This window comes from Carcharhinus amblyrhynchos, chromosome 1 (genome assembly GCF_965287045.1).
Source record: "Carcharhinus amblyrhynchos chromosome 1, sCarAmb.v2.hapA, whole genome shotgun sequence".
In the NCBI taxonomy this organism is placed as follows: domain Eukaryota; kingdom Metazoa; phylum Chordata; class Chondrichthyes; order Carcharhiniformes; family Carcharhinidae; genus Carcharhinus; species Carcharhinus amblyrhynchos.
Window position 1 is genome coordinate 88,141,260 of NC_137324.1, and position 21,309 is coordinate 88,162,568.

At 44.3% G+C, this 21,309-nt stretch overlaps 1 protein-coding gene across 3 annotated transcripts in view; it reads left to right on the forward strand.

Moving 5' to 3' along the window:
• The first annotated feature begins 4,827 nt into the window (after nucleotides 1-4,827).
• Nucleotides 4,828-21,309, forward strand: part of rfc1 (replication factor C (activator 1) 1) — an 85,793-nt gene continuing 69,311 nt past the window's right edge. For 2 of the 3 annotated variants that reach the window (XM_080188742.1, XM_080188761.1), the window contains exons 1-3: nucleotides 4,828-4,908; nucleotides 12,162-12,284; nucleotides 12,452-12,527. In XM_080188742.1, the coding sequence (XP_080044868.1) occupies nucleotides 4,906-4,908; nucleotides 12,162-12,284; nucleotides 12,452-12,527 (202 nt within the window). In that variant the 5' untranslated portion in view covers nucleotides 4,828-4,905. Of the gene's footprint in view, nucleotides 4,909-5,125; nucleotides 5,214-12,161; nucleotides 12,285-12,451; nucleotides 12,528-21,309 lie in introns of those variants that run through there. The other variant, XM_080188751.1, reaches the window with a different exon arrangement.

Below are 21,309 nucleotides of genomic sequence, written 5' to 3' on the forward strand. Positions count from 1 at the left end.
ACTATCACCAAAATGCACACCAACTTCCAAGTCTAGCACCTGGTCTGGCTCATTTCCCAGCACCAAATCCAATATAGCCTCACCTCTAGTTGGCCTATCTACATACTGAGTCAAAAAACCTTCCTGCACGCTTTGTACAAACACTGCCCCCTCTAACGAGCTACAGCTATAACAATTCCAATCAATATTAGTAAAGTTAAAATCCCCCATAACAATTACCCTATTACTAGTATGGGGGAGAGTCACTCTTACATGTGTGTGTGTGTGTGTGTGTGTGTGTGTGTGTGTGTGTCTGTCTGTCTGTCTTGGGGGGGGGTGCAGGATGCCATTCTTTCGTGAGAGGTGCTCTCCTAGTCATTAGGGAGGTACCATTTTATTTTCTGGGGGTGCGGGTGGGTTGGAGGGGTGGTGGGGGGGAAATCGGGTCACCTTTTAAAAATGGGAGCCTGATCTTGGAACAGCGGGTCTGGTCAGTGGGTTGCCCGATAGGAATAAATTAGCATCTATCAGTTGGGAGAACCCCACCTGATAGAAGCTGTTAACTCCAGTGGGAAAACCTCCAGCTTTCCCGCTGCTGTGGGCACTTTGTCTCAATTTGGGAGCATTGTGGCCTTCTTTTTCGGGGGAAATTCCGCCCAAGATGCTTAGATTTAAATTAAACTTAGATCAGATGTATTTGAAGTTTTGGCTCTGCTTTTATTTAGCGATCCGATTAAAAAGTTCTCAAAATAAACAATTTGTAAAGAAAGCACTGAGCGCAGGCTGATCTACAATTATCTAAGAACAGTAGTTTGTCAATAGACATTAAACAGATTCGAGTGAACTGCGACCTTGAGCTTTTCAGTACAAGGCCTGTGCTACAAATGTTTGTAGGAATGTTGGAGCCTCATTATTGACAAATTCGACCTTCCATTATTGGGAAGCTGTGATTCAGGAGCACTGTTAAGAGTGTCACAGAGCAAACAATTTTAAACTGGTTTCTCTCCCAGAGCTAGGGGTTTTATTTCAGTAAAGTTGAGGCTTGTTTTTTGTCTAAAGTAGGTGCCAATCTACATATTGTACTCGGTTTATCAGTTGACTGCATTGCAGTTTTATTTCTGATTAGCTGTACCTGCTGTGGAATACATCAGCAGCTTTTTGTTTGTGTTTCAGTATCTAACATGGCAAGGCCAGGGATTCACTGGTGACCCTCTCCATCGATTAATTAGACTCAAATATTTTGTTTAAGTTGTTATATGATACTGATAAGCAATGCTGCAAGAGAAATCTCTCAAAAAGTCAAATATTTGTACACAGTTTAAATATTTAACATTACGAGCTTTATAATGTTTACCACAACATTAGCAGAACTTAAATTAATTTAGTTTGTGTCAGTCTTTAGACTGGAAAAGTAAATTGTGGGAATAAATCTTAGTGGACATAGAAATAACACCAAGGAGTGTGATTATTCTGGGGCTGCTACTTGTCACCTCATGATACCTTTGATCACAAACAGGGCATAGGGGTTTTATAAACAGGGCATAGGCCCTGTCTGCGATCAGAGCTCCCCACTCACCTGTGAAGGAGCAGTGCTCTGAAAGCTAGTGGTGTTTACTATCAAATAAACCTTTTGGACTTTTACATGAGAAGGGTGGCAGAGGGGTGAGGTGGTATATGTGGGTATGTGGGTAGTCTGGCAGGTGGGTAGAATGGCAGGTGGGTATGTTGTTAGACTGGTAGCTTGGTAGATGGATAAGGTAGGTAGGCAGGTAGATAAGTTAAGTAAGTTTATTTATTAGTCATAAATAGGCTTACATTAACACTGCAATGAAGTTACTGTGAAAATCAGCTAGTCACCTGTTTGGGTACACCGAGGGAGAATTTAGCACGGTTAACGCATCTAACCTGCACATCTTTGGACTGCGGAAGGAAACTGGATCACCTGGAGGAAACCCCACAGACATGGGGAAAACGTGCAAACTCCACACAGACAGTGATCCAAGCCGGGAATCCAACCCGAGTTCCTGGCAGCGCTAACCATTGTGCTACCATGCCACCCACCCACCGTGCCACCCAGTAGGGTGGCATGTAGGTGAGTTAGCAGATGGGTAAGTTGGCAGGTGAATTTCTAGTGCAGCCTTTTATAAAGATTCCTTGAGCTTTCCTGTTACTGACACTGACTTTCCATTCAGCTTCCAACAATTTGCTTTAACATGTCCCATCTTACAGCGACAAAAATGTATTAGTTTATTTACATCCTTTTTATTCTACGCTAATTTTTACTGATTGGAACAGCTTTTTTAAAACCATGTAAGGTAAGCTTTTCTTTAATGTGTAGATGCCGGCATTAGACTGGAGTAAGCACAGTAAGAAGTCTCACAACACCAGGTTAAAGTTCAACAGGTTTATTTGGTAGCACAAGCCATAAGCTTTCAGAGCGCTGCTCTTTCATCAAGTGAGTGGGAGTTCTGTTCACAAACAGGGCACAAACTCAATTTACAAAATAATGGTTGGAATGTGTGTCTTTGCATGTAATCAAGTCTTCAAGGTACAGACAATGTGAGTGGAAAGAGTGTTAAAGAGATGGGTATTGTCTCCAGCCAGGACAGTTAGTGAGATTTTGCAAGCCCTGGCAAATCGTGGGGGTTACAAATAGTGTGACATGAACCCAAGATCCTGGTTGAGGCTGTCCTCTTGTGTGCGGAACATGCAAAACTTTTCAACCTGAAATTCTTGTACCACACTTTGAGGGAATGCAATGCAGATTTGTCAAAATGGTATCTAGACTCCAGCATTAAATTATGAAGAGTTTTTTTAATTCAAGTGTGGGATTCGGGTGTTGCTGGCTGGGCCAGCATTATACACACAGGATTGCATTCCCTACAATTTAGCAAATTTCAGGGTGATTTGATTGACAGGATTGGTAGAGGGAAACTACTTCTGCTGGATTTTTTTATTTGTTCATGTGTTGTGGGCATTACTGGCTGGGCCAGCATTTGTTGTTCATCCCTGAGGACATTTGTGAGTCAACCACATTGCTGTGGATCTGGTAGACGAGGTATGGATGACAGATTTTCTTCCCTAAAGGACATTAGTGACCAGTTGGGTTTTTACAACAATCAGCAATGGTTTTGTGGTCTTCATTAGATTTTAGTTCCAGATTTTAATTGAATTCAAAATTCATCTGTCATTGAAGGATTCAAACTTGGGTCCTCAAACTGTGGGTCTCTGGATTAGTCCTGCGATAATACTACTACACATCCCACTGCCTTCCACAAGGGGAATCTAGAACTAGGAAACTTTGTCTAAAAATTACGGCCAGACTTTGCAGGAGTGTAAGTAGGATTGGGGAAGTTTGAAATTTCTCTTGCAAATAGTATTGATTTAGGAAATTGTAACTTTTGAAGCTGAGATTTATTCTCATCATCTAAAGGTAGCAATGGGTGGGTTAATGGAATTAGGTTGTCACGCAGCAATGATCTCCTTGCATGCTGGACAGAACTGCATAAGAACATAAGAACATAAGAAATAGGAGCAGGAGTAGGCCATCTAGCCCTTCGAGCCTGCCCCGCCATTCAATAAGATCATGGCTGATCTGTTGTGGCTCAGTTCCACCTTCCCGCCCTCTCCCCATAACCCTTAATCCCCTCTCTTATCAAGAACCCATCAACCCGCTTCTTAAAAATATTTAGCGAGGCAGCCTCCACCACTTCAACGGGCAGAGAATTCCAGAGATTCACCACCCTTTGAGTGAAGAAGTTCCTCCTCAACTCCGTTCTAAACCGCCTCCCCTTTATCTTGAGGCTGTGCCCCCTAGTCCTACTGTCTTTTTTGAGCGGGAAGAGTCTCTCCACCTCTATCCTATCCATCCCATTCATCATCTTATACGTCTCAATGAGATCTGGTAGGAAGAATGGTAGGAAGGACTATTACTTATGTGGCGAAAAACTGCAGCAGGCGACGGTGCAGAGGGACCTCGGGGTCCTTGTGCATGAGTCGCAAAAACCCAGCTTGCAGGTGCAGCAGGTGGTCAGGAAGGCGAATGGGATGCTGGCCTTCATAGCGAGGGGGATTGAATATAAAAGTAGGGAGGTCTTGCTGCAGCTGTATAGGGCATTGGTGAGGCCGCAGCTGGAGTACTGTGTGCAGTTTTGGGCGCCGCACCTGCGCAAGGATATTTTGGCCCTGGAGGGAGTGCAGAGGAGGTTTACTAGGCTGATACTGGAGTTGAGGGGATTGAGCTATGAGGAGAGGCTGAATAAACTAGGCTTGTACTCGTTAGAGTTTAGAAGAACTGCATTGAGTGGCAAAATGGCCTACTCCTGGTCTTTTGGTGTAAACAGGATGATTTTATGGGGTGTGGGCATCGCTGGCTAGACCAACATTTACTATCCAGTCCTCCTTTTGAAACATAATGATTCATGATTAACACAAATTGAAGTGAAAGCACAGAAAATGTGACCGTTGATGTCTGTGATGCTTTCTGACAGTATACTTGAGTCTGGAAGCTGCAATGTTCAGCCACAAAATGGAGCTGCTTTAACTTGGCCTGTCCCTTGTGTAAGCAAGCTGTTGAGGGTGATATATGTGAAGAAATTACACGTGCTATGCTAAATAGTAGTGTAACTTTTATTTCAGCTGGTTTGTTTCTTCTTAGCGCAACATCTCAAAATACCTTTGCAAATATAAATCACGCTGCGACATTTCTAGCACAGTCAGTGCCTGCCTAGGATTGGCCCAAAGCAGCTACAGACAGCAGCAGCTCAGTGCATTGACCCACTTTCGCAGGGATTATGCGGCTGTCAATCAAACCCCGCCCCCGCTCCATCCGGGTCCCCGCCTGACTGACCTCATCACTGTGCGCCGCACGCCTGCGCGTTGAAATTGTTGGCGCCAAATGTAGCGGCGGAAAAGACGGGGAGAGACATGGTGAGAGAGGGCCGGGCCTCGGGCCTGAGTGTCCCGCTGGTGTGAGAGGGAGAGGTCCTTGCTCCTGGGGGAGGGGGCTGACTGTCCCGCCGCTGCGGCTCCGGCCGCCTGGGCCCCGGGCCACCGCCCTCCTCCTGGTTTCACCGCCGACCAGCCCCGGGTTCCGCCTCTTTTCCCATTGGGACATTTGGCTGTGTTTTGATGTTGGGCTGTGCGGCTCGGTTCTCCGTCCGGCGGTCCTCTGACTGTAACCGCTGTCTGAATCCTCAGGCAGGCCCGTTTCAGTGAACGTTGCAGTGAAAATGGTAAAGGCTCCCAGGGGAAATGTTTACTGTCCTGTAGGTCGGGGCAACAAATGATGACTCGGTCAATGACCTTTTGAATGGATCAGTATTGTCATTTACAAAACCCTAAGGGTGTACAGTTCATAATCGTAGAATCTCTGCAGTGCAGAAGGAGGCCCTTTGGCCCATCGAATCTGCACCAACACAGTCCCACCCAGAGCCTATCCCTGTAACTCATATAGTTATTCTGCTAATCCCCTGACACTAAGAGGCAATTTTGCATGGCCAATCAACCTAACCTGCACATATTTGGACTGTGGGAGGAAGCTGAAATGCTAGGGGGAAACTCATGCAGACATGGGAGAATGTACAAACCACACACATAGTGACCCAAGATGGAAATTGAACCTGGGTCCCTGGTACTGTGAAGCAGCAGTGTTAACCACTGTGCTGCTGTGTTGATCTGGTAAAGGTGATTCATTTTAGTGAGTGTGGTCTGTTGGTTTGCACCTGTCAAATTCCTGTTTCAGGCCCAGAGGATGTGTGAAGAAGGGAAATGAATTCCATGAGATTAAGAATATCTGAGGAAATCACTTCTGGAGTAGAAGTCCTGTGGGCTAAAACTTTTATACTCTCCATTGGGCTGAGGAGTTGGATAAATTTGTGAAAGTTCCTTAACTGTACTTCTCTATTAAGGGACTGCTCAAGTTTGCCTGTCATAAAGTGACATGGGCAGGTGCGGAACGTGGGGTTGATGTGGAGATGGATGTACTGCAGGAGATGTGCTTGCTGTGATGGGATAAATAAAAATTGAATGTGAGACCTGTGCCACAGGTATAAGACTGAAGTGCATGGTGTGCTCCACCATTTTTTTATTTGATTTATTATTGTCACATGTATTAGTAGTATACTATGAAAAGTATTGTTTCTTGCATATACTGGCAAAGTATACAATTCATAGAGAAGGTACAGAATGTGGTGGTACAGTTGTAGCAAGGGTGTAGTGAAAGATCAACTTAATAAAAGGTAGGTCCATTCAGAAGTCTGATGACAACAGGGAAGAAGCTGTTCTTGTGTCAGTTGGTACGTGACCTCAGACTTTAGTATTTTTGCCCTGATGGAAAAAGGTGGAAGAGACAATGTCTGGAGTGTGAAGGGTGCTTGATTATGTTGACTGTTTTTCTGAGGTGGTGGGAAAGAATCAGTATCAACTGTTGCTGGGAGAATGAAGTGGGCTAATGTACTTTAGTCACATTGCATCAAGTATCAATTTGAGTAGGACAGAACTTGGTTTTGAAGATGTGATTGTCTTTGCTGTTTTCTGCTAGTTTTGTACTGGCTCTTGTTTTTGTTGAGACCATAAGCTGGCTTTAAAGGTGTATTACAGTGTTGTCCACCAAACACATTTTGTGTGTGCATAAGTGCAATGTGTGTAATGATTAGAAACCTTGAATTCAGTAGCTGCACAGATGTCATGTTGTTCAGGAACATCAACTGTTTGTGACTTCAAAAGACTGCCAGTGTGAAAAGATGCTTTCTCTTCCAACTTAATTTTGCTGCAACATTACTGCAGACTGGACAGTATTCTGAAGAAAACAAATCTATTTTAACATTACAGCAGTACTGAATTAGACCTTCACAGCAAGTGCAAATCACATGTTGAGGTAGAATTCAAAATGGTTTGATTTGAAAATTTGCTGTTGGGATATTTTTACTAGTTTGAATTGGGAGGTGAAAGAAACTGGATTTGATAATCAAGTGTTTGCCCTGAGTAAATTACAAAAAGCCTAATTTTTGTAAGAAGTAACATTTGTTTCATTTTCTTCCTTGGTTTTAAAAGGCAGACCACCTCTGTGTTTCTGATGTTACTTCAGGTTAGTCTGAGTTGTACCCTTCGTGTTCCTCAGTGTCTGGGCTCAACCATGTTCAGCTGTTTCATCAAAGACATTTCTTCCGTCATAAGGTCAGAAGTTGGGATGTTTGGTGATTGTGCAATCTGTTCACCATTTATGATGATTAGCATTGAAGCAGTGACCAAGTGCAGAAAGACCTGGACAATATCCAGGCTTGGAAGTGGCAAGTAACATTTGTGCAACAGAAGTGCCAGGCAATGATCATCTCCAACAGGAGAGAATCTAACAACCATCACTGTCAACTTCCTGGGGCTACCATTGACCAGAAACTGAGCTGGACTGGACTAGACATATAAATACTGTGACTCCCAAGAACAGGTCAGTGGCTAATAATACTGTGACAGGTAGCTCACTTCCTAACTCCACAAAACCTATCCACCATTGCAAAGCACAAGTCAGGTTTGTGATGGGGTACTCTCCACTTGCCTGGAAGAGTGCAGCTCCAACAACACTCAAGAAGGACAAGGCAGTGTGTGGGCTGCCACTGCTCCTGTAAATGTCCAAGCCCGAGGGACAGCGTACCGTCTACAAGATGCACTGCAGAAACTCGGGGTTTCTTGAACAGCATCTTTCAAATCCATGAAGGCAACCATCTAGAAGGACAGCAGAGACATGAGAGCACCTGCAAATTCCCCTCCAAGCCATTCACCATTTGAGTTGGAAATGTATGGAGTTGAGATTCACAGAAATGTGGGGCGTGATTGTACAGGGGTAACAGATGACCAGATTTTCTGAGAAATCTTCATTGAACACGTATTAGTAAAGTCTCACAGTTGGGGCAGGAATAGTAACTGAGCTCAGTTCTGTCTTGCTCTTGCCAGAATGTTGGCTCATGCTTATACCAGCAGTCGTTACCCGCCTACATCTTGCCTAAGTGTCTTTTATTCATTTGAGAGCCTTGAAAATGATCAGACTGAGCACTGGAATTGAGTTATTCTTCATCTGATATCTGTAGTACAGTTTTGGCAGGAATTATGGAGCCGAAATCATGAGCAGATGAAGTTTGAAGCATCTTCCTGCTGTCGTATCTAAACCATAAAACACAGAATTGAGCCTGCGATTATATTGGTCTGTACAGGTCTATGACTTGATAAATGTTCACTAGGCTATCAGCCATCTGTTGCACAATTTCTTGGTTCTGTTTCTAGTTTTACGGAAGTACTGGACTCTTTAATTATGATGTTGAATTAAGTGAAAATCTTAATGCCACAGTTTTCTTGTTTCACCTTTAAGCTCAGCTTAAGTTACAAAAACAGACTACAATCATCCATTCTTCAGTCTGATACCCCTCCAGTATTCCACCAGACACCTGAGTAATACTGAAACTAAATACTGCAGTTTGCACCTTAATGAGTTGCATCTGAATCCCTTGTCCTTCTTTTCTATCACATAATGATGGTAACTTCTTCAAGCCTGGACTTGTCTTTCACTGTATAACTTCCAGGCCAGTTAGTTCAAACAACTGTTGCTAAGGGCAGGCTCTCAACTGACTGCTTGTCAAAGTTGGAATTTTGTCGCTTCTAAAGTGTTGACGTGGACCGTATGATTTGACTGGACTTCTGCCCATTGCAGTGAGTTACTATTGTACCCCATTAACATGTTAGAATGAGTTTACTTAAAAAAAATGCCTTTGGTTCAGTTTTGAAGGTTGGATTTAGTTTCTTTGTGAAATATAATGCAGTCAAGGGTTTATGCATGTTTTGAGCTTCATCCTTGCCTGTATGGTGAGTTCCCAGGTTCAGCCAGAGATGAGTGTGCATTTCAGCTGTTAATTCTGCAACAATGGTGGTGGAAACTTGTCACGTACCTGCCTCTTGTGTAATTGACAGATGTGTGGATTAAGAGTATGACTTATATAAAATGTTACTGTCGGTGAGGGAATTGGGAACATAACTTGAGGCTTAAATATCGAACTGTTCATCTTTTGCATATCAAAATAATTTTTGGATATGTTGTCTTCTGTGAATACTCGAAACAGGGCAGTAGAATCAGTTGCAGCTTGTTGCCATTTGTTAAGAGAGCTCAATCATTTTTGAAGTTGACCTTTAACAGTTGGCATGCAACTAGAGAATAGATTTACGATTGACTGCACGATATTATTTTCCTGCAGTTCATAGAGAATGATTTGTTATGCAAATATTGCTGTGATAATGGTTGGTGTTGAATTTTTAGAAGGTAGTTTCTCAGGTTTTCTGTATATGTACATACAAGCATATGAATTAGGAGCAGGAGTAGGCTCCTGTACCTCTTGAACTTGCTCTGCCCTTCAATAAGATCATGTCTGATTAGATTGTGGCCTCAATCCGACTTGCATTTACCCCCTGCAAGGGAAACAGGAAAACAATCTGCTTCCTATCTGGTGATTCCAGTGCTGACCAAATTCCCACCTCTGTTCTGTAAATTTTGAGCTCATCCAAATTCTAACTTGTACCCAGTCCCATTTACCCAACACCCCTGTACTTGTTGGCTTTCATTGGCTGTTAGTCCAGCAATGCCTCATTTAAATTTTTATCCTTGTTCAAATCTCTCTATGGCCTCATCCCTTCCTTTTCTGCAACTTCATTCAGGTTCTCATCCTGAGATTATTATGTTCTTATAATTCTGCCCACTTCTGGATCCTGGATTTTCTTTGATAGCTATGAATGCTGTGTCTAAGCTCTGGAATTTCCTCCCTAAACAATTTACTCTACCTTCCTCTCCTTCCTTAAGACACCCCTTCAAACCTACCATTCTGATCAAGCTTTTGGTCACCTTTCCTAATACAAAATGCCAAATGTTCAATAGTGGGTCCTGTTTGGATATTTTCCTACACTTTGAAATGCAAATGCAATTTGCATTTCCTACACTTTGTAAATGCAAATTTTGTAATGCTGACTAATCACTTGCAGTGATTGATTTAGTGTTATGATTGCAGGTTTGATTGTTTTCTTCAGAAATGAGGGCCAAGTTTTCTCATGTACCCTCTTCGGCCAGGGAGCTATTTTGTCAGATCCAGCAATCTGTAATTTTGCTTTTGTTTGAGTTGGGCGAGGTATGTTTGGTCACTTCAATAGGATGTACCACGAAGAACTTGGAAGTGGCAGGATCCTGGAAATTTTTCCCACCACTTGCCTTGGGGAAATTTCTCTGAAGGGTGTGGTTTTGTTGAGTTCAAGGAGGTGAAGAATTATCCTTGCTGTCATTTTTATAATCTTCACATTCAAATTGTGCTTTCTTTCCCCACACCCTTTCTAATATTTTTCAGATGCCTTGTGATTCCACTTGGCCGCAGAGATATCATATACCATGTGAATTATTTTGATCTGTAGAATCATCACAGGAAATCGCATGGTGGAAATGTGCAGAATTGAGAAAAGACGGTTGCTGATGTAGTTGCCTTATGGTCCAGCAAAAAAAAAGTTTTTGTTTTTTTTCTACTCCCTACTTTATTCCCCACATACTGGTGAATGCCATTTTATTAACTAGTCCCAAGGGAATGAAATCCCAATTGTGGAGGAGCAACAGCTGCCAGAGAAAACAATATCCTGAAGTGAATCTCAGCAACTGTGGAGATGGCAGCATCATCTCATTTTATTAGAACATGGCTGCCAAAGTCCAGGCTGATGTCCAATGCAGCTGTAACTGAAAAGGGTCATCAAACTGGAACCTTTGTTATTTGAGAGACGTCAATCAGAAATTAGAGATATGTATATGTCAAAAGTGACATGTATTTGACCACTACACCTGAAAATGTCACAATCTTTTCAGGTGCTTTTTCTTTTCTAGAAAAAGCTGAATTGTGCCTGTTCCCTTTAAGAGTGAATGAGTTGCTCCTTTTTGATGTTTAACGCAATGGGAAACTAAATGCAGATTGCAGAGGATTCAGGTTTGAAATGGTCAGACCTCAGCTGGGCACCTTATTTGGGAAAAAAAATTGAAGGGTGTGGGAAAGAATTAATAGAATGGTACCACGGAAGAGGGGCTTCATTATGTGGAGAGACTGGTCTTGTTTTTAGAGCACAAAACGCTAGGTGTTTGATAGAAGCGTTCAAAATTTTGGAGAATATTTTCATGGCAGAAGGATTCAAAAACATCTACAGGGCTGTGGTGTAAGGGCAGGGAATTGGACTCATGATAGTGCCCCTCCACATAGACATGATTACACCATACCATGACTTGGCTGGAGCAGAGTCAGCTCACCTTGGCTGAGATGCTGGCAGCAACATTAAAAATGGACTGATTTGCAGAGGGGAATGTTACTTGGGAGCAGCTCCTCTTGGAAGTGTGTGTGCTGATGTTTGAGGATCAGATTGGGGTTGGCTGATGGCAGGAGCGCTTGCTGATTCTGCATGATGATTTTCCAGTTCTGATGGGGGGTGATCTGCAACTGTGAAACCATTGCTCAGTGAGGAATTAAAGCTTTGAGAAGAGAGCAGAAATAATTGACATGAAAATAAATGGAAGAACCATTCAAATCTTAAGGCTTATTATGTGAAACGTGCTAGCTGTTGTTTTTGTCCTAAATAGGTTGTAAAATTCGGCTGTTTGGCCTTGTGGTTCCAGAAAGATCCTGTACTCTAACGGTAACATCTAATTTTTTTCTAAAATGCTTTCACAAATTTCATCTCCAGTAACCTGTGGGTTCATTCGATGTCCTTGTGTGGCGAGCATTGTGATTAATTTATCTATGTATGTTTTTTTGCTATTTTGAAGTCATCTCTTGTCGTATTCTTTCAATCTTGTTAGAAATGATTTTCCAGATTGACCATTTTATACTATTTACAATAGAGCTGAAAAGTCATTTTTTTTTTAAACGTTCACCTGTAGCTCTGATTTCCTGACACTGCATATCTATGATTTGCCCATGACTGACCTTAACTTGCATATGTTATTAGCCCATTCTGAATTTTGGGGCGCCTGCCTATGAACCAGAAATAGTTTTGCACAGGACCAGGCCCTTTGGCCCAATGAGCCTATGTTCACGTGTGACATCTGTGCATGTTTCCATGATGGAAATATAATTATCTCTCTGATAAAGGATGAATTTTTGAGAGAATTTTACCATTTCTATAAATAGGATATCAGAAGATTCTTTGGGGTTTCTACTGGGAAAAAACCTGGGACTGAGTCTTTGGAAAAGAACCGAACTAAAAATGCTGGCAAGGGAGCTTCAGATGCGAAGAAGAAAACTGATGTCAAGGTCAGTTACCTTATGCCCATTTTGAGATTAAGTATTTTGCTGTCCTAATGCTTTAGTAAAATAAATGCAAGGATCATCCACTGGCATCAAAGACAGTGAACATCATAGACAGGACTGTCCAATGTTGATCTAACGGTGTACTCTTTTTGTTTGCTTTGTGTTTTCAGGGAAAGGGTTCAGCCAATTTAATATCAGGAAAACAAAAGCCAGTGCACAAGAAAAAGCACATTATTTATGATTCAGGTAAAGCTTTTTATGGAAACTATCTTCTTTATGATGTATAATCAATGTAGAATGAGCTACCTGGAAAAGAGCTGGTCTCACCAATTTTTCACCCTCCTGTACAGGATGTTTTTTTTCAATCAATGGTGATGAGAGGTCACATGACAGCAATTTGTAGTCCAACAGGTTTGTTTGAAATCACCATTTCAAATAAACCTGTTGGACTATAACCTGGTATCATGTGACATTTCACCTTGTCCACCCCAGTCCAACACCAGCATCGCCACTTCATTGATGTTGGTTGCTGTTTGATATCTTGTCTTTGTGACTATTACTGTTGGGTGTGTTTTCATTAGAAGCATCAATGGAGATAAGAACTTTTGCGACTGAACCTGCAACACTTGCCTTCAGCAGACATTCAGATGTCTTAACTTTTGGCAGGCGTTAATGGCTAGGTCCTGGGAGTGGGGCTGCTGACTGAATTTACTCCGTCCAACATTGGAATGTTGAGGTCTGTTGTAGTGTCCGTATCGTTGTTGTGACTGAGGGCAGCTATTCCCCCTCCCTCCCCAACTTCTCACAAATGGGATCTTGAGCCAGAGAATTTCCTGATGTGCATGATTTTATTAAAAGGCTGTAAATGTATTCATGAGGAAAGGACTAGTCACATGACTTAAATTGCTGAAATTTGTTTCTTCTGGCTTTTTAGCCTTGTGGTTATGGTTTGAGCACTTTTACTTGGGCTGCAGCCCTGTCAACATCCTGGCAATCATACCAAAGATGACTTCTCCAGAACTAGCTGTGCCCTTAGGGTTCTGCCAGTGTCACTGCTCCTGACCTCATTCCAGCCTTGGTCCAACTCTGGCCACAATAGCTGAACTTGAGGAGGTGAGAGTGACTGCTCTTGACGTCAAGGCAGCAATTGACGGGGCGTGGCATCGAGGACCCTAACAAAACTGGAATGCAAGTGTGCAGATTATTGCTGGGCAAATGCCAAAGACACCTAACAGTTTGCTGAAGATCAAGAGTAGACTAATGGGATGGTAATTAGCTGGGTTGGATTTATCATGCATTTTGTAATTTTCCACATTGCTGGGTGAGATTGTCAGTGTTATTGCTGTACAGGAGTAGCATGGCTAGTTCTGGAGGGCAAGTCTTCAGTACTATTGTTGGAATTTTGTTAGGGTCCATAGTCTTTACAGTATCCAGTGCCTTAATCAGATTTATGGCATCTCGTGTAGTGAATAGAATTGGCTGAAGACTAACAATTGTGATGCTCAGGACTCAGCTCCCCCCTCCTGCCTGGTATGCCTGATGCTGCACCTGTCCTGTTCTTCTGCACTGTTCTTTGAATATTGTTTCCCCATCTTGATAATAGTAGAGTGGGTCATGTTGGGCAATGAACAAATAACAAAGAAAATTACAGCACAGGAACAGGCCCTTTGGCCCTCCAACCCTGCACCAAACGTGCTGCCTGACTTAACTAAAACCCTCTATGCTCTATTCTCATCTTATTCATGTATTTGTCTAGATACCCCTTAAAAGTCACTACCGTATTCGCTTCCACTATCTCCCCCGGCAACCAGTTCCAGGCACCCATACTCTTTAAAAAAAAAAATCTGCCTCCATATATGTCGTTTAAACCTTGATCCTTGCACCTTAAACCTATGCCCCCTTGTAATTGACTCTTCTACCGTAGGAAAAGTCTTCTGACTATCCACTGTGTCCAAGACACTCATAATCTTGGACTTCTATCAGGTTGTCCCTCAACCTCCGTCGCATCAGTGAGAACAAACCAAGTTTCTCCGACCTCTCCTCGTAGCTTATGCCCTCCATATCAGGCAACATCCTGGTAAGTCTTTTCTGTACCCTCTCCGAAGCATCCACATGCTTCTGGTAGTGTGGCGACCAGAATTGAACACTATATTCCAACTGCGGCCTAACTAAGGCTCTATAAAGCTGCAATGTGACTTGCCCGTTTTTAAACTCAGTACCCCGGCTGATGAAGGCAAGCATGCCATATGCCTTCTTGACTACCTTCTTGACTACCTTCTTCACCTGCATTGCCACTTTCAGTGAACTGTGTACCTGTACACTCAGATCCCTTTGCCTATCAATACTCTTAAGCATTCTACTGTACATTTCCTATTTGTATTCAACTTTCCAAAAATGCATTAGCTCATGTTTGTCTGGATTAAACTCCACCTGCCATCTCTCCACCCAAGCCCCCAAGCGATCTATATCCTGCTGTATCCTCTGATAGTCTTCATCACTATCCACCAACCTTTGTGTCATCCGCAACCTTATTAATCAATCCAGTTACCTTTATTATATATAATATATATATATATATATATATATATTAGAGCACAGGTCCCAGCACTGATCCCTGAGAAACACCACTTGTCACAGCCTTCCATTCAGAAACACACCCTTCCACTGCTACACTCTGTCTTCTTTGACTGAGCCAGTTTTGCATCCACCTTGCAGCTCACCTCTGATCCCATGTGATTTCATCTTCTGCACCAGTCTGCCATGAGAGACCTTGTCAAAGGCCTTGCTGAAGTCCATGTAGACAACATCCACTGCCCTACCCTCATCAGCCATCTTTGTCACTTCCTCAAAAAAACTTGATCAAGTTTGTGAAACAGGACCTCTTCTTCACAAAACCATGTTGCTCTCACGAATACGTAAACTTATTTCCGAGTGGGAATAAATCCTGTCCAGAAGAATCCTCTCCAATAATTTCCCTACCACTGATGTAAGGCTTACCAGCCTGTAATTACCCTGTTTAAATAAGTTTAAAGCACTTTGTAGTAAGAACTAACCTTGTAGAACTGTTTAAATCGTTTAAAAGCATTTTTGTGGGCTTTTTGTATTTACCGCTTTAAGAATTCTGAGGGAGTGGTTAGAAGGGAGTTGAGGGGGAGCAAGCTTTAAATAAGCGCCAGGTTTAAAAGGAGGCCTGGTGTCGGAGCGGGCAGCGGAGTGAGTGGGAAGCAGAGTGAGCTATTAGGGCTTAAGATCAAAAGGGCTGGGGGGGAAAAAGGACCAGGTAGGTTCGTGTGGAAATTTTCAATATTACTACAGTGAATAATGGAGGGGCATGTGATGTGTTGTTTCTGTATGATGTGGGAGCTGGTGGACCCCAGGGTCCTCCCAGGTGACCATGTCTGCAGTAAGTACAGGTTGCTGGAGGAGCTCCAGCTCAAGGTAGATGAGCTGGCCTCTGAGCTACAGACACTGAGGCTCATCAGGGGGAGAGAGGGTGTCATTGTCAATGGGGTGCAAGTGACATCCCCCCCCCCCCCCCCAGACTGGCTAACTCTAAGGGTCAGGAACAAGAGGGGGCTGCTGAGAGGAGGAAGGGGGGTGGGGAGCGGAGGCCTCAGCCTCTCAATCTGTATAACAGGTTTGAGGTTCTTGCTTCCAGTGTGGACAAGGGAGGTGAGGACGGTGAGCAAACTGCACACGGTACAGTGCTGCAGCAGGACATAGGCAAAGAGAAGGTGATAAGGAACGTAGTAGTAGTTGGGGATAGTGGGGTGAAGGGTATTGACACTGTCCTTTGTCACAATGACAAAGTGCACAGAAGGGTGTGTTGTCTGCCTGGTGCTCGGGTCCAGGATGTCGCATCTGGGCTGCAGAGGAACCTGGAGTGGGAGGGTGAGAATCCGGTCGTTGTGGTACATGTGGGTGCCAACGACGTAGGCAAAATGCAAACTGAGGATCTGGGGAGGGAGTACAAAAAGCTGGGAATGGAATTAAAAAGTAGAACCGACAAGGTGGTTATCTCTGGGCTACTGCCTGAACCGAGTGCAGACGGGCGTAGGGTTGACAGGATTAAGGAAGTGAATGGGTGGCTCAGGGATTGGTGTGGGAGGAATGGGTTTGAATTTATGGGGCATTGGCATCAGTATTGGGGTCAGTGGGACCTGTTCGGGTGGGATAGGGTGGGTCTGAACGGTGTTGGGACCAGAGTCCTGGTGAATCGTGTAAAGAGGACTGTAGACAGGGCTTTAAACTAATTGGGGGGGGGAGGGTGTGAGGGTAGGTGACATTAAGAGGCCTAAAGTTAAGGAGAGGGTACAGGTAAGGGTAGAGGCCAAGGATGTCCCAATAATAAAGGGAGTAGGGGGCGTGAGTATGGTTGGTGGCGTTCCGGCAAATAGGGTCCAGGTGAAGGCTGGGATGAAGGCGCTTTATCTGAATGCATGAAGCATTCGGAATAAAGTGGATGAGCTGGTGGCGCAGATCGGCACAAATGGATATGATCTGGTGGCCATTACAGAGACGTGGCTGCAAGGTGACAGGGACTGGGAGCTGAATGTCCAGGGGTATCAAGTGTTTAGGAAGGATAGGCGGGAGGAAAAAGGGGGGGGCGTAGCTCTGCTGATTAAGGATAGCATCAGGGTGGTAGCAAGGGATGATATTGGAGCCAAAGAGCAGAAAGCGGAATCGTTGTGGGTGGAGATTAGGAACAGCAAAGGGAGGAAGACGCTGGTGGGTGTCGTCTATAGGCCCCCAAATAATGATCTGGAGGTGGGGCGGGTTGTTAACGCGCAAATAAGTGCGGCGTGCAGGAATGGGATGGCCGTAATTATGGGGGATTTCAATCTGCATATTGATTGGTCGACCCATGTTGGAAGCGGTGGGCTCGAGGAGGAGTTCTTGGAATGCTGCCGGGATAGTTTCCTCGAACAGTGTGTGTTGGAGCCGACGAGGGAGCGAGCTATCTTGGATCTGGTGCTATGTAATGAGGCGGGTAGAATTAGGGAACTTGCGGTGAAGGATCCTCTTGGGGAGAGTGATCATTGTATGGTGGAGTTTCTGGTGCAGATGGAGGAGGAGAAAGTGGGTTCCCGGACATGTGTCCTTTGTTTGAACAGAGGGGAGTATAGTAGGATGAGAGAGGAATTGGCGAATGTGGACTGGGGGAGCGAGTTGGAAGGTAGGTCTGCTGAGGAGCAGTGGAGGATTTTTAAAGAGATCTTTCTTGGCGCTCAGCAGAAATTTATTCCGATGGTCAAAAAGGACAGTAGGAGGAGAGGTAATAAGCCGTGGATAACGAAGGAGGTGAAGGAAAGTGTTAAATTAAAAGCGGAGGCGTTTAGAGTAGCTAAGAGTAGTGGGTGAGAAGAGGATTGGGAGAGGTTTAAATGTCAACAAAGATTGACAAAGAAATTGATAAAGAAGGGTAGGAGAAACTATGAAGCTGGGCTAGCGCTTAATATAAAAAAGGATAGCAAGGGTCTTTATAAGTATGTAAAAAGGAAGAGGCTGGCTAGGGTGAACGTCGGACCCTTAGAGGATGAGAAGTGGGGACTTAGTGGTAGGGGATGGGGAAATGGCTGAGGTCTTGAATAACTTTTTTGTTTCGGACTTCACGGAGGAGGACGTGAATAATTTGCTGGGTGTTAGAGATGGAAAGGTGGTAGGACTGGAGGGTCTCGATGACATTACTGTTAATAGAGAGGCGGTGCTCGACAGACTGGAGGGGCTGATTGTGGACAAGTCCCCAGGACCGGATGGAATGCACCCGAGGGTTCTGAAAGAAATGGCGGAGGTGATAGTGGATGCCTTGGTGGTTATTTTCCAGACGTCGCTGGATTCCGGGGAAGTGCCGGAAGATTGGAAAACGGCTAATGTTACGCCGTTGTTTAAGAAGGGTGCCAGGCAAAAGGCGGGGAATTATAGGCCGGTTAGTTTAACGTCTGTTGTAGGTAAAATGTTAGAATCCGTCATCAAGGAGGAAATGGCGAGGCATCTTGAGGGGGATTGCTTGATAGAGCAGACGCAGCACTGTTTCGTTAAGGGGAAGTCGTGTCTGACAAATTTACTGGAGTTCTGTGAGGATGTGTCTAGGTCGGTGGATAGAGGAGAGCCGGTGGATGTGGTCTGTCTTGATTTTCAGAAGGCGTTTGACAAGGTACCTCACAACAGGTTATTGCAGAAGGTCAGGGGGCATGGAGTTGGGGGTAGGGTGTTAGCGTGGATAGAGGACTGGTTGTCAAATAGGAGGCAGAGAGTGGGGGTCAATGGGTGCTATTCGGATTGGCGGTTGGTGACTAGTGGAGTGCCTCAGGGGTTGGTACTGGGGCCTCAGCTATTTACCACTTATATAGGTGATCTGGAGGAGGGAACCGAGTGTATGGTGTCGAAATTTGCTGATGACACCAAGATTAGTGGAATGGCAAATTGCGCGGAGGGTGTGGAGAGTCTGCAGAAGGATCTAGATAGGCTGGGCGAATGGGCCAGGAACTGGTAAATGGAATTTAATGTTGGCAAGTGCGAGTTGGTCCACTTTGGTAGGAATAATGGTAGGAAGGATTATCACTTACGTGGAGAAAAACTGCAGCAGGCAACGGTGCAGAGGGACCTCGGGGTCCTTGTGCATGAGTCGCAAAAACCCAGCTTGCAAGTACAGCAGGTGGTCAGGAAGGCGAATGGGATGCTGGCCTTCATAGCGAGGGGGATTGAATATAAAAGTAGGGAGGCCTTGCTGCGGCTATGTAGGGCATTGGTGAGGCCGCAGCTGGAGTACTGTGTGCAGTTTTGGGCGCCGTACTTACGCAAGGATATTTTGGCCTTGGAGGGAGTGCAGAGGAGGTTTACTAGGCTGATGCCGGAGTTGAGGGGGTTGAGCTATGAGGAGAGGCTGAATAAACTAGGCTTGTACTCGTTAGAGTTTAGAAGAATGAGGGGAGATCTCATTGAGACGTATAAGATGATGAATGGGATGGATAGGATAGAGGTGGAGAGACTCTTCCCACTCAAAGGACAGTAGGACTAGGGGCACAGCCTCAAGATAAAGGGGGGGTGGTTTAAAACGGAGCTGAGGAAGAACTTCTTCACTCAAAGGGTGGTGAATCTCTGGAATTTTCTGCCAGTTGAAGTGGTGGAGGCTACCTCGCTAAATATTTTTAAGATGCGGGTTGATGGGTTTTTGATAAGAGGGGATTAAGGGTTATGGGGAGAGGGCGGGAATGTGGAACTGAGCCACGACAGGTCAGCCATGATCTTATTGAATGGCGGGGCAGGCTCGAAGGGCCAGATGGCCTACTCCTGCTCCTATTTCTTATGTTCTTATGTACCTGGATTATTCTTGCTACTCTGCTTAAACAAAGGAACAACGTTGACTATTCTCCAATTCTCTGGGACCTCCCCTGTAAGCAGTGAGGATACAAAGATTTCTCTCAAGGCCCCAGCAACCTCCTCCCTTGCCTCTCAGTATTCTGAGGTATATCCCATCAGGCCCTGGGAACTTGTCTATATTAATGGTTTTTAAGAACCCCAATACCACCTCCTTTTTGACCTCAACATGACTCAAATTAGCTACACATCCTTTCTCAGACTCATCATCCACCAAATCCTTCTGTTTGGTGAATACTGATGCAAAGTATTAATTTAATACCTCACCCATTCCTCTGGCTTCACACATAGACTCCCTCCCCTATCCTTGAGTGGGCCAACTCTCTCCCTGGCTACCCTCTTGCTCGTTATATATGTACAAAAAGCCTTGGGATTCTGCTTAATCCTGCTGACCAATGCTTTTTCGTGACCCCTTTTAGCCCTCCTTACTCCTTGCTTAAGTTTCTTTCTATTTTCCTTGTATTCCACACTTGCTTTGACAATTGCTTCCTTTTTCTCTTTGACTGAGCTCACGATATCTCTCATTATCCACGGCTCCCAAAACTTGCCATACTTGTACTTCATCCTTACAGGAATGTGCCAGTCCTGAATCGCTATTAATTTACACTTGAAAGTCTCCCACATGCCAGATGTTGATTTGCCCTCAAACATCTGCCTCAATCTGCATTCTTATAAGAACATAAGAAATAGGATCAGGAGTAGGCCATCTAGCCCTTCGAGCCTGCCCCGCCATTCAATAAGATCATGGCTGATCTGAAGTGGCTCAGTTCCACTTTCCCGCTCTCTCCCCATAACCCTTAATTCCCTTGTCTGTCAAATTCTTCAGTTCCTGCCTAATATTGTTGTAATTAACCCCCCCCCGCCCCTCAAATTTAGCATCTTAACTTGAGGACTACTCTTACCTTTATCCATCAGTACTTTAAAGCTTACTGAATAATGGTCTCTGTTCCTGAACTGCTCCCCTACTGAAAAATCGACCACCTGGCCGGGCTCATTCCGTAATAACAGGTCCAGTATGGCCCCTTCCCTAGTTGAACTATTTGCATACTGTTTCAGGAAGCCCTCCTGGATGCTCCTTACAAACTCCGCCCCATCCATGCCCCTAGCATAAGTAAGTTCCAGTCAATATAGGGGAAATTAAAATCTCCCACCACAACCCTGTTACTTTTATACCTTGCTGAAATCTACCCGCATATCTGTTCCTCAGTTTCCTGCTGGCAGTTGGCTGGCCTATAATAAACCCCCAACATTGTAACTACACTTTTCCTATTCTTGACCTCTACCTAGATTGCCTCGCTGTATGAGTCCTCCGAGGTGGCCTCCCACAGTACAGCTGTGATGTTCTCCTTAACCAATAGTGCAACTCCCTATCCCTTTTATATCAGCCTCAATCCCGCCTGAAATATCATATCCTGGAATGTTAAACCGCCAATCCTGTCTTTCCCATAACCCAGTTGCTGTAATGGCAACAATATCATAATTTCTAGTACTAATTAATCCAAGCTCTTAAGTTCATCTGCCTTACCTGTTACACTTCTTGCATTGAAACAAGTGAACTTCAGTCCACCAGACCTCCTGTGATTAGCAGTCCCACCCTGCCTGCTGTTTGAGTTTTACTAGTCCTACTGTCTGATTCCCCTTCAGCTAATTC